The 12,779-nt window shown below is 41.7% G+C and overlaps 1 protein-coding gene across 3 annotated transcripts in view; it reads left to right on the top strand.

Moving 5' to 3' along the window:
- The window catches only part of NPNT (nephronectin), a 37,649-nt gene extending 25,080 nt beyond the window's left edge, over window positions 1-12,569 (top strand). For 2 of the 3 annotated variants that reach the window (XM_026050881.1, XM_026050880.1), the window contains 7 exons: window positions 396-530; window positions 1,351-1,473; window positions 2,862-3,314; window positions 7,091-7,186; window positions 7,551-7,649; window positions 9,178-9,434; window positions 11,426-12,569. In XM_026050881.1, coding sequence (XP_025906666.1) covers window positions 396-530; window positions 1,351-1,473; window positions 2,862-3,314; window positions 7,091-7,186; window positions 7,551-7,649; window positions 9,178-9,434; window positions 11,426-11,521 — 1,259 coding nt within the window. In that variant the 3' untranslated portion in view covers window positions 11,522-12,569. The remainder of the gene's footprint in view (window positions 1-395; window positions 531-1,350; window positions 1,474-2,861; window positions 3,315-7,090; window positions 7,187-7,550; window positions 7,650-9,177; window positions 9,435-11,425) is intronic. The other variant, XM_026050882.1, reaches the window with a different exon arrangement.
- The last annotated feature ends 210 nt before the right edge of the window (window positions 12,570-12,779 follow it).

Below are 12,779 nucleotides of genomic sequence, written 5' to 3'. Positions count from 1 at the left end.
CAGGGCTCAATGGGGAAAAAGAAGGTTATTCAAACGGTATGAAATAACCCTTCTTTATACAAAAAGATGTGGACATTTTAAGGATGAGTATTTTGAGGAATACCCTTGAACTCAGGGGAAGGGTCCCAAGGTTGCAGGGCTGTACAGCAAGCACTGAGAAGACGGTAGTGATACATGTTATATCCATGCATCTCTTGTCAGTCAAGGTATTTATTTTTGGCATAGGAGACAGAAGTGTGGGTGTTATTGCTGGTTGGACAGCTGGCATCAAAAAAAAGCTTTTCCAAAATACTTTAGCCGTTTTATGATTTATTTTTTTTCTTCCGTGAAACCAGTTTAATATAGACAGCATTTTAGCTGTTAGAAAGCATAATTCTATTCCTTTCTTTTTGCAGATATCGATGAATGTGCTACTGGGAGAGTGATCTGTCCCCGGTTTAGGCACTGCATCAATACTTTCGGAAGCTACATTTGCAGATGCCATAAAGGCTTTGATCTAATGTACATCGGAGGCAAATACCAATGCCATGGTAAGGACAACAGCACGTTTCTCATGTTGTGGCAAACAGCTGCATACTCTGAATGGGAATTAATGGCTTAAAGAACATTCACTTATTACAGCTGACATGGTCAAGCAGGTTGTTTTAGGTTGCTTTACATCAATATTTTAGGAAAGAGTGGATGACAGAAATAACTGGAAGTGTGGATTGGGCCTCTTTCTGCTAACTGGCTCTTCCAAGGAGCTGGTGACCTCAGGAATTCCTTTCCAAGGCCTTTGTCCCTGCAGGTTTCCCTTGGCATTAGCAGGTGCAGGTTTGGCACAGTGTATGAGGGTGGTTCTGCCTGCGCTGTCGCTCAGGAGCACTTCACAGCTTGCCCCAAGCTCATGCAGGGTGGCCCAAGCACATCCCAGCTCCTGCCTGCCTATCTTGTGCAACTTTTCTTCCCCTGGAATATTTCCGGTCTTTGTCTGGACATGAGACTGGAATGCAGCCGTGTGCACCTTTGGCAGAGGAAAGGCTGTTCTCGTGTCCTGCAAAGTTTCTCAGTGCCTCAAGTTACAGTCTTGATGATTTCAGCTGTGATCTACCACAGCAAACCACCAAAGCTGATGCTAGGCTATAAGCCAAGCAACACAAGGGTTACACGGCAGTCTCTCTTGCCCTGCCGCCTGTATTGCCACACTAATTTATGATTGCCTGTCTTCCTTTTTCTGCTGAAATTCAATTTTATTGCTTTTTAAAGTTGTTAATTTTTTCATAACAATGATATGTAGTTTTTGTGGGGATAAAGGGCAAAGACAGGTTTTTCCCTAGATATTGCTGATTTTTATATAACTTTCTGTTGCAGATATAGATGAATGTTCTCTTGGCCAGCATCAGTGTGGTACTTTTTCACGATGTTACAACACATATGGATCCTACAAATGCAAATGTAAAGAAGGCTACAGAGACAATGGAACAAGCTGCATCCGTATGTCATGCTCCTTTTCTGAAACTAAATGTGGTTGTAAATATTGAGATATAGCAATGTCAGGATCAGTTTCTCTTAACTATTTTTAATAGATAATTAAGGGCCGTGGAATGTATTCAGTGTTTTTTGAGGTTCAGCATGCCTAGATAAAAATATATTTCCCAGAGACATTCTTAAAATTAGAAAGAGACCCACCAAAGCCTTGTTCATTCTAGAGGCGCTTCAGAATGAGAGCAACTGAGCAGGCAGGGCAGGGGCTGCTCAAAGCATTCACAGGACTCATGCCCTGCTCGCTCTGTGCCCCCTGCATATAGGGCATCTCCAGAGGCCCCTTCTAACCCCAGCCATTCTGTGCTCATTCTGTGAGTTGTTCTCATCTCATTCTTCTGTGAAGCAATTGTAGCATCTTATATTTGATTATACCTCAATGTAAAAACTGCCTGTTGTTCAGAAGTAATAGTGATAAACAGATGGCTGGATAGAAAAGCCTTTTCCCTGCTACCATGAGTCAGGGCACWGTTTACCAAACAGTAGATCTTCATTTTAACTGGGTTCTGCTTGAAACACTTGTATATAAACTATGCGACTAAGCTTGTGTTGGAGCTTTTTAAGACCTCAATAAGATAAAAAGGTTTATTAACAAACAGTAAATTGTAAACAACAAAACACATGTTCTTGCATTTCATGTCTGCAGAAACTCCCTTTGTGAATGGCAATTAAAATGTGTCATCTTTTCTTGATGCCAATATTGGGGAATTGGTATTGTAGGCAGTTTGGAATATGTGTCAGTAATTTAGGCAGTGCTTAGTTCACCTTCTCCTTTTTGGGAAGACTAAAAATACTACTTATTTTCCTGGTGTTTAGCAAAGATATAGATCTAAATGAGAGCTAGTTGGCTTAGGTTCAATCTCTGTAAAAAGATTAATGCTTATCGATAAGGTGAAGTGTTTAGAAGAAGGGGAGACGTCTGAAATATTTTATTAGTCATGAACAAAACAGAACAGTAGACTCTTGCTGCATTTAGCACTGTTCCTGAGTATGAACCTCTCCAGCTACAGAGCTCTCCTCAAGATACCCCTTTCTGACTGTTTTTTACTAACACTCTTCTGGGACAGTTTTGTCACCTATGAATGTGAATTGGCACCTGGGAGGAGGGCAGGACTGGAAGGTGCTGGGTGCCTTCAGTCTTCTAAATTGCCTCTAAAATATAGTGCAGAGGAACACTCCCTGAAGGCATGTGATGAGTCAGTGGTGTTGATGCTGAAGTAGAAACACACAGAACAAAAGAAAACATCAAATTCTCTCCATCTACTAATGAAAGATACTGTTATGTTTCTGGAGCAAAGGACTCAAGCATCCGTTTTGCTCCMTTTTGATTCTCTTTGCAGTTATTCCCAATGTTATGATTGAACCACCTGGTCCATATCATATGCTCAAGGGCAACAGCACACTTGCCAAAGGAGGCAGTAGCATAACCAATAGGATTCCTGATGGTGGAGGCACAAGTCAACCCCTCAGACCACCGTATGTACCTGCTGTTGTTACAGAAAGGCCAGCGGCCAGGCCAACAAGTCGTCCAACAGTCCAGCCAACAACTCGACCTACGCCCMGGCCAAGCACCAGGTACATCCCTGTGACGACAAGGCCAGTGACGAGGCCTCCGCCTCCAACGCTGCCTCCATCTCCGACATTAAGGCCTACGCTGCTGCTGCCACGGAGGACTCCTGTGATGACAACTGGATATCCTTCCCATGTTCCATTTGAAACTACATCTTCCCAAGGAACTACGCTTGACAACAGGATCCAGGTAGATCCGCAGAAACCTCGAGGAGATGTGTTCAGTAAGTAAATGTACATGTTCTTGTATTTATCAGGATTGTAAATTCAGTGAGGTGAAAGTGTGTGCTGGACTGTTCTCATTTTTTTGGACCTTTCTCTAAATGAAAGGTCATAGGGTAGAGCTGTACAGCTGAGGGTTGGGAAAACAGGAAAGTATAAAAGTGTTTTTTGTTTTCTGCTTGTGAGTTTTTGTTGCCTGCACACCAATGAAAGAAAGGTATCACTATAGAGTGTGCAATGAGGTCCTTTGCTGTCTGCGGAGGTCGGGATATCTGTGCCCGGCTTCCAAGAATTCCTTGAGCAGAGGCAGGTGCACATGGCTGTCCTGTGCAGCAGTTGTTGGTGGCTTCAGCAGGCACTGCAGGCATAGGCAGCTCCGCAAAGTGCTCTGCTGAAATTGTTGTTTAAATAACCATGGAATCTCTGATGGGTATTACATGGTTGAGCTTGTACTAGTACTTTACCCCCTTCTTTTAAAATTGCTGTAATAACTTTGAGAAGCGGCTTTTCTGGGCAACAGAAAATTAATACTTTTAAAAATGGCATTCTTCTCCTTGCCCTTTGAACCRCTTAGTCAGCTGCAGACAGTGGAATCTGGCACCAAGGATAATCTTCTCCTGATATGGATGCAGGGGAGGAATGCAGCAATGGCTTAATATTTAACTATGTGGGGACTGATGCAAGCTGCAGTGAAGTGCAGAGGAAGCTCTTTCGTTTCAGAGGACAGATGAGGTCTCCTTGCAGATGCACTGTACTGCAGGACTCTGCACGTCTGCCACCATCCGCGCCTGAGTAGCCTGGGTTAAGTGCACAGAGTAGTGCTGGGTACCAGCAAAACAACCCATCCAGCCCTCCTCATATTAAAACATCATGGCCCCACTAAGAGCTAAGAAGGACAATTGCTGAACAAAGATTGCACTTGGGAGTTTCCTATCAGCTGTTAATAAAAATCTAAGGATTAAACTGTGATCCCTTTTGCTCCCCTTGCAATGACTGAAAAGTCCTTAGTGTAGTCAAAGGAGAGATGTGAGCCTTGAAAGTCCCGAAGGACTAAAAGCAAAGAATGTAATTGCTCATTTTTCATGCTATGAGAATAGAAGTGTTTCCAGTAGCATTTAATGGTAGTCTTTGCTCTCATACTTATTAAAATGAATTTGACTTAAATATTTAAAAAATTTGAGACAGGCATCTTGTTCTGTTTTGTCCTCTGAAGCTAAATCACAGGATCTAGGACTCTCATAAATCAAATCTTCCAGTTATTCCGAGATCTGATTTTAGACTGCTGTAAAGTACTTACTGCAGCTGTTTCACTGAAACCAAAATGTCATGCTCCCCCTGAAAAGCTGCTCCCAGAAAGGTGGGCATGTTACTTAAAAAATTATGTTTTGGAAATGTATGTAATAAAAGGTTAGACTTAGGTCAAAGTTAATGAGCTTTGTAACTGGCTGGAAAATGCACCACTGGACTGTTAAAGCAGTCCTGTGCCAGCACTGTAACTTCCCCTGGCATGCAGCTGGAACCAAAGAGGCAGGGGAAAGTCCATGGCTGCTACTCCTCAATTAATTTTTGCAGTAGCTGGTGGCACTCTGAGAAAAGGGCACCTTGTTGCTACCCCTCTTTTATCCAGGACAGGGAACTGGGCTGACTGCTCACCTGCAAGTTGTGCAGGAGATCTTGTTGCTTCTGAGGGTTTGGGAGTAGTGGGGTGTGTGTTTTTTTTTTTTTTTTTTTTTTTTTTTTTTTTTTTTTTTTTTTTTTTTTTTTTTTTTTTTAATCTTTATTTACTTATTATTATAACTAGTTTATTTTTAGCAACTTTTCAATCAACTCTCAGTCAAAAAAGTTTCTTGTTCTTTTTTTTTTAACCAGAAATTGGAAGCTCATGTGGGAATATTCTGGGGCATGGAATTGCTTAAGACAGCAAGGTTTCTTGTAGTGCAGCATACACACTGCATTATTAATTGCATGAAGCTGCCCTCCAATGTCATGGTTTGGTTTCCTAACAGCAAGACAGTGGTAATGCCGCAGTTAAACACTTGCCCATATAGACTTATTGTCTCTCTTTTGCTCCCAAATTTCCCAAGAAAAGGCCAAAATGGCATTAGTCTTGCACAGCTGTTAATGTCCCTCCCTGCCCCAGGCTCATGAAGAACTTGGCTGTTTTAGCATTAATGCACTGGCTCATGCACAGCTTATGAAATTCTTTCAGAAAAGCCAAGTTTATATTTAACAAACTTTATATAGCATATCAGTGTGCTTTTCAAAGTGCACAGAAAGGTCTTGGAAAGATGGCTGAAAATAACTGCGCCAAATACTTTCTCCCATCATCTCCACTCAACAAATGTGTCACTTGTTTTAATAAGATGACCACTGGATCACATCTGGATGCCCACATCTCTTGTAGCTGGATGTGAGTGTCCCTGTCTCTCATTAGGCCTGAGCTAAGCAGGCTATTTTAAAGCATTACAGTGTGTTCTTGTAACAGCTTATATTAATGGTGCTTGGAGAGGGCTTTGGAGAAAAAGTTCCGAAGAAACATTTTTGTAGAACTTCAAATTAAAGGGTCTAAAATTTGAAATGGCTTGTCTGTATGCAGATGCAGACAACTGGATTCTTACTGAAATGGTGTGGAAAATAACTTGCTAATAGTTCCTGCATTTTGTCCTGTAAATGGAGAGTCAGGTAGGATCTAGATAGCTAGGAGAGGAGGCTGTCACGTGTGTATGGCTGCTTTCMGCTGTGGTGGGCTATTACTAAGGCATACATCATTTTTCTACAGGCTTCAAGATCTGTAACCTGATAAACAGCTGGATTTAGTTGACCATGTATTTAAAAATGGTTTTGACTAATTCCAACTACAGAAAGTTTACTTCATTATAATTTAATGTACTTTCCTATAACCTGTGGCTTTAGAAGAATTATTTTAACTATATTATTTACATTATTGCTCTTAGTGCAAAAAGACTGACCCCAAACATGTGTTGATTTAAAGTCCTTTATTTTAGGTTACATTAGCATGTCACTTGCCTAAAGAAGCCTATATTTAAATATTTATTTTAGTGCTAAATGGCAACTGCTTTTTTAACAGATAAGGCCCTCACACATACCACAGGTGTAAGAGGGATCTGACATCTAAGGGCTTGTCTGAAACATGTTGCTGCTGGTTAGGGTGCAGGCCTGGCTCTATGGGAGACCATAGGGACACCTTGGTCCCTCGGGAGGAGCTGAGCATCACTGCTGCCAGGGCACTTTGCAGCCAGCTCTCCCTCTTCTTGTGGGAGAGCTGAAGTTAATTCCAGCTTCTGCTGCACCCATTCTAGTCCTTGGCAGGTAGAAGGATGTAGCTTTAGCCATGTTTCAAGCATAGGGGATCCCAGTCCTTCACATGGCATGTTCTCCAAGCAGCAGTCTGAAATTCTATAAACATCTGTGGAAGGTGAGTGAATCTTTGAGGATTTGTTTTATTGCAAAATGACTATAATTTACAGTGTGTTTGAAGAGCAATACTGTGCTTGAAAGGTTATTTTTTCTTGGTTTAAAATAAGGCAATTTTCATTTGAAAAGCCTTTAGCAAATTTGGAATCTCCTTTCATAGATAAATGTTACAAGCTAAATCACCTAGGCATAAAGCTTACGAATCTTCATATGAAATATAAATATATGGAATTTTCTAAGATAAGCACAGTGTCCAGGGGCAGCCATGCTTTTTTTTTTTAATTAAAGATAAGGAAGTAGGTCACTAACTACCTGTATCTAATTCATTTTTATTCCTTCCCAGTTCCGCGCCAGCCGGGAGTGAGCAATAATCTGTTTGAAATACTTGAAATTGAAAGAGGGATTACTGCTGATGAGTTTGAAGCAAACGATGACCCAGGTAAAGAGCACAGCCTTTCCCCAGCTCCACTGTGTTTTTGGAGAGTTCTTGTTTATTTGTATATTTTTACAGGGCTCCTGCATCTTAGGCCTGTTTAAACTGTGCTTTGCAAACCTAAGCCTCTATAGTTGCTTTTCAAATATATCACAAAATTAATGGTCTGAATTGTAAATAATTATTATAGCATCCCCATTATTGCTTGAGTAGTTCTGTAGATTCTCTTTCTAGTGCTYGTGCTGCATTTTATTTTCATATTCACATTTGTTTGTCAGTGTCAGCCAGGGGATGCTGCTGTAGTTCCCCAAGCAAAGTATCAGGCTTGTTTAGTTTTCAGGTTTTTAATTGTTACCCTTGTTCTGCCTAGGGGTGCTGGTGCACAGCTGCAATTTTGACAGTGGACTCTGTGGCTGGATCACAGACAAGGATGAGGAGGTGCACTGGGAACCAGTTGGAGATCCATCAGGTAAGGCACACACCAACAGCTGTGTTGGATGGCAGAAGACCCACCTCATCTTGGTCCTATGGATGCTGATGACAAGTTCTTACATGGTGATAAATTTAGAGGCTGCTTTCCCTTTAATTTGGGCATTTGTCTCATACCCATGCTGCTTCTGTGTTCTCAAATATCTTTATATTAGGAATATCTCTGAAGGAGAGAGTAAAAGTGCATTGAGTAAAAGACTATTTGTCTTAAAAGAATCAGAACAAAAATATGGACTAGAGAACAACTTTTATGGAGAAGCAAAGCTTGTTTTTGAAGCCACCATGCAAAAACTATTTCTGTATTACTAGTACAATTACAGGCAGATCTGAAAATAGTTTTGTTCTGTTGCCAAATACAACGTTCTTGGTCTCTGTCTTGGTTCTGCTCTGGGACTGGCAGTTTGAAAAAGACCACTGCACTACCTCACACATGATTATTGCAACAAGTTAAAAAATTTCTTTTAGGAACAGATAATTCTCTTACTTTTATTTCACTGGTAAATTTGCCTAAGCAAAAACTTTCTTTCGGTGGTAGTAAATTATTCAAAGCATATTACTAATCTGTACTCTAGCTTGTTGTTATGCTGTATCAGGTTACAGATTTAGCCTTTTTAACTGGCTGCATTATTTTATTTACTTTTTAAAGAACTTTCCTCTCCCTTCATTGCTTTCCAGTCAGGGACAATCTCAGCTTTTGTTTCCCTTATGCTGTTGACATAACCTGTTAAAAACTAGTCCCTTAAGATCTCCAGCCCTGCTCCCTCTTGCTTAGATACCTTGTTTCATATATTTATTTTCCCAGCTTGGCCCTGAGTGTTTGCGCTCTTAAGTTCAGTATTTATTAGTTTATCAGACGCTGTATTTTGAAACGTGCCCTGCTGAAGCCCTACAAGCTTATCTTGCATGCAGGGAGAGCTGCTCCTTGGGGACGTCCTCCCACAGGGGCATCACTCCAGCTGCTGCTTTGTGCTCAGCAAAACCTGCCRCCTGGTGATTGAATTCAGCTTCTCCAACTACCTGACACACATGCAGTCAATGTCTTTACCTTATGCTGATATAGCTGTATCCACACCAAACAGGTGCTGTTCCTTACCAGTTACTCATCTCAATGTAAAAGCTAACACCCTTAACTGGACAAATGGTTGCCACTTGGGGCCCACATGCAGATTTGGAACCTTASTGAGCTGCACACAGAATGTTTGAGTGAACATAATACTTCAATGTCACTGTGGGTTTCAAATCATGTGGCTGTAGTACAGTTGACAGACGTGAAGGAATATACATACTTTCAAAAGATAGAGTTGCTTTGTAGAAAAAAAAATAGGAAACAGCTAACCTAGTACCAGCACAAAGAACASAAGACCAATGCTATAAAATCTGCCCTGGAGACCCTTTCTCCCCCCCCCCCCCTGCTTTCTTTTTCCTCTTTTAAAAATACCCCTGTTGTACATTTAGACCTGCAATGCAATACCAGTATCTAAGAATCTAGCATCTTCTTTCTGTTGCAGGGGGACGGTACCTTACGGTGTTGGAGCCAAAAGGCCACGTCAGAGGTGCAGCCCATCTTGTCCTGCCGCTAGGCCACACGGCTCAGGCTGGGGACTTGTGCCTGTCATTCAGGCACAAGGTGCCAGGGCTGCACTCCGGGGCCCTGCACGTCTTCCTGAGGAAGAGCGGTGCCCACGGGCCRGCGCTCTGGGGAAGGAAGGGCGGCCATGGCTGGAGAGAGACGCACCTAACGCTGCATGGCTCAGGCAGCAAGAGTGTGAGTATTCCATAAACACTCTGGGTGTGAGGAATTGAACAGCGGGATGACACAGCACTGRGTTATTTGCTCCCTAGGTCCAAGATCAGCCTGTAGTTTACTTCTAAACTTACATTAAAAATATGAAACTAAACCTCCTCCACACATCACATGCATGGCAAAGTGCAAGGCAGCCTCTACCTCATACCAGCTGAGTCAGCACCTAAGGAAAGAACAGTCTCATGGACAATGGCACACACTGCCTGCATTTCAGAAGGGCTGGTAGCATCATCCCACAGGAAGAATGCTTAAAAAAAGGTGAATGTGTGAATGAGAATAGTTAGTTAAAACAACAAGGGTGCTGAAGTTGTTCATTTTTGATAACTTATTGTGGGTTCTAGGGCAGTCTGCTGTTTGTGCTGTGCAGCCACAGATGAGCTGGTCAGGGAGGTGACTGATGCCAAAAGCACAAAACTGTTGAGTGGTCTGCAGCATCATAGAACATGTTTGGACATCTGGTAGTTTTAAACTGACTCTTATCAGCTGGTCTCACACTGGTCATGTTCATGGAGAGAACCAGACACGTGCAATATTGTGAGGCCTTCRATAATTAATACTGAGTATGTGAGAACGCAGGAATTACTGCCAATAGATTATTACTGCTGAGCTAGCTTTCAGAAAGCTATCAGCAAGGAGACTGATGAAACAGAGACAATGTGCTGTCAGGTAAAGGAAGGTAATACACTGAGACTCAGGAAGTTAATACCTAGTCAGCTAGGTATTTTGCTCTGAACTTAGCACTTGAGTTTGGCATTTTTTTTCCCACCTGGTTTGGGAATCCTGGTGTACTGACCTAAACAGTTTGGGACAGACATGTCATAGAGGAATCAGTGTGACAAAGGAGATTTAATTTCCTAGATAAAGGAAAGCTAAATCAATTAAACAATAGCAATTTTGGAGACCTAGTAGAAACCTTAGTGTTTGAATGGAGGGCAGAATCCTTTATCACACTTCATAAAGAACTAGCTCTGCATAAACTAGTCACAGAGCAGAACTAAAATCATATTTCTAAAACCTGTTTCAGTATATTCAGCATAGCATTTCTGTTACCTCTTTATCTAGTTCACATTTAAATCAGCAATCTGCTCTCAACAATCCAAAATAMTTATACAGCTGTATTACTGATTGTTAACTCTTTTTAGCTCAATGACAACAGCAGACTGCTATGAATTCTTGCTGTATACTTTGTCCCTACTTTGAAAGTTGCTCAAAAACAATGACTGCCTCTTAAAACAGCTCAGGTTTGTGACTATGCAGCAACAGGATAGGGAACAGTATGAATTTATGAGAATGTTTTCTTTAAGAAGTCTGCTCACCACTGTGTGGGTGTGTGTCCTTCCTTGCATGATTTATGCCACACCTCTTAGTCAAGCTTCCAATTTGTTCATTTTTCTCAGRCTGAGTCTGGCTGTTAATTATGTGCTTAAATCTGTTTTGCAAGGAGAGAGAATCTCTTAAATAAAGGATATGAGTCTGTCTTGTTCCCGCAGCTATGTCTGGCCTTCAGCCAGCTGTGAGGTGTAAAACTCCTCTGTAAGAAAACACTCTGCAKAATACGGAGCGTTTTGTGCGTTTGCAGTGAGGATCAATGAGAACAGTACAGAGGTGAGATGCAGAAAGTTCCTCCAGCAGCAGAGACTGCACCATGTGGAAGTTCATTTCCCAGCATCTCTGCCAGGCCAGCAAGGCTGCCATGAGCACCTCCACTTGCTGTAGCTTAGTTGTGAGCTGCTGCCTCTTCACTAAATCCTGCCAAAGTGAAAAAGGGAGATGATGAGGAGGAGAGCAAATAAAACAGCAGCATTAATTCTGAGCAGCACAAAAGCAGCCTTCTGAGAGTCAGTTAAGATTACGCATTCTTGCTTATTTTTGCTTTCTTTCTACAAGACCTTCCCAACCAAAGATTCTTTCACTCTATTTTTGCACTCCAACTTGTCTCACACTTTTTCCAGATTGTTTTCAAGGGAGAGAAAGAGAAAGGAAGAACTGGGGATATTGGACTAGATGATGTCATCCTGAGGAGAGGACGCTGCTCTGCCCAACACTAGCAAAGACAGTGGCTGGGCACAAGTCATCTCCTCCTGCCCTTCTCATCCTCTTCCCGACAAGCTTCAAAACAGAACTGCATGAAAGCAACCCATGTGGAGAATGGCAATTTGTTGATAAGTGCAACCCCAGCAAATCTGCACTGAAAATAACAAAGAGCACCAATTGGGATTCAGGAACTCCAACCTGTGTCAGGTGTTTCTAATAGTCTTTTCCCTAATCAACTTTTATAATTAATAACATTATTCCCTGTAACACCTGATGAGTGTTCATATCAAGAAGCACTTGTGGAAGAGGGAAAATTAGTAATTAATGCCAAATGTTGATGAAATAAATATCCAGTTTATAAAGCTTTAATATTAGTAACATCTTCTGTACTGCAATAGTTCTGTTGATTATGCTGATAGACAGGGGGTTTGACCTCACAGCTTCATGCAGTCTAGGCTTGAGTTTTGGGCCATCTTCCTATCACTGACCTTTAAAGAAGGGTTTGCTGTGTATCAAACAGCAATTGATTTTGGGATTGTATCTGTATCAACAAAAGCAGTTATGTAGAATAGGAACTGCATCCTGTAATATCACTCCTGCTGTGTTTTGTGTATATGTGTATGGTTATTAACATATTTATGTTTTTACTAATTACAGAGTAGTTGCAAGGTAAACAGCAGCTGTGTGTTCTTATTTACAAATGGAGAGCTGCTCCTCCTCTCTGATCCCACTGGTTGTGCCAATAGACCAGTTACCAAAGTCACTACATGGTGCTCATGGAGAAACATTTCCTGACCGTTCCCTTTTGCACAAAATGCAGATGCAGTTTTTCCACGTTGGAGTGTGTGGGGGACACAAGAAGCAAACCCTCACCTGCACAAGGCTGCATGGGCCCTGCAGCCAGCGTGGCAGCCTGGCATGTGGAAGCCGAGTAGCCRGAGAAGCTCCATGTGCCGCTGCGCCTTGTGTGACTGAGCCTGCTGCTCTGCATACAGTAAACGTGCTCCAAAAATAAAACAAATAGCTCTGGCTGGATTAAATATTTAGCTAAATTTTGAGCTATTGTAACTTTTTAGTTATGGATCTTGCATGTCATGTGCAGCTCCCTGGGGTAWTATTTGAAGAAGTAATTGTATGTTAAAGGACAGGGATTGATAAATTGTTTAACGGCATAGCACTGAAGCATCAAAAATGCATGTGRGAAAAAAAACTCAGATCTTTTTAAAACATGCATGTAAAAATATTTGTCAGTTCCTGTTATAAAACTCAAAA

The sequence above is a fragment of the Nothoprocta perdicaria genome, unplaced genomic scaffold (genome assembly GCF_003342845.1).
Source record: "Nothoprocta perdicaria isolate Ctin4 unplaced genomic scaffold, notPer1 scaffold_71, whole genome shotgun sequence".
NCBI lineage: Eukaryota > Metazoa > Chordata > Aves > Tinamiformes > Tinamidae > Nothoprocta > Nothoprocta perdicaria.
This window is presented reverse-complemented; position numbering and strand designations above follow the sequence as displayed.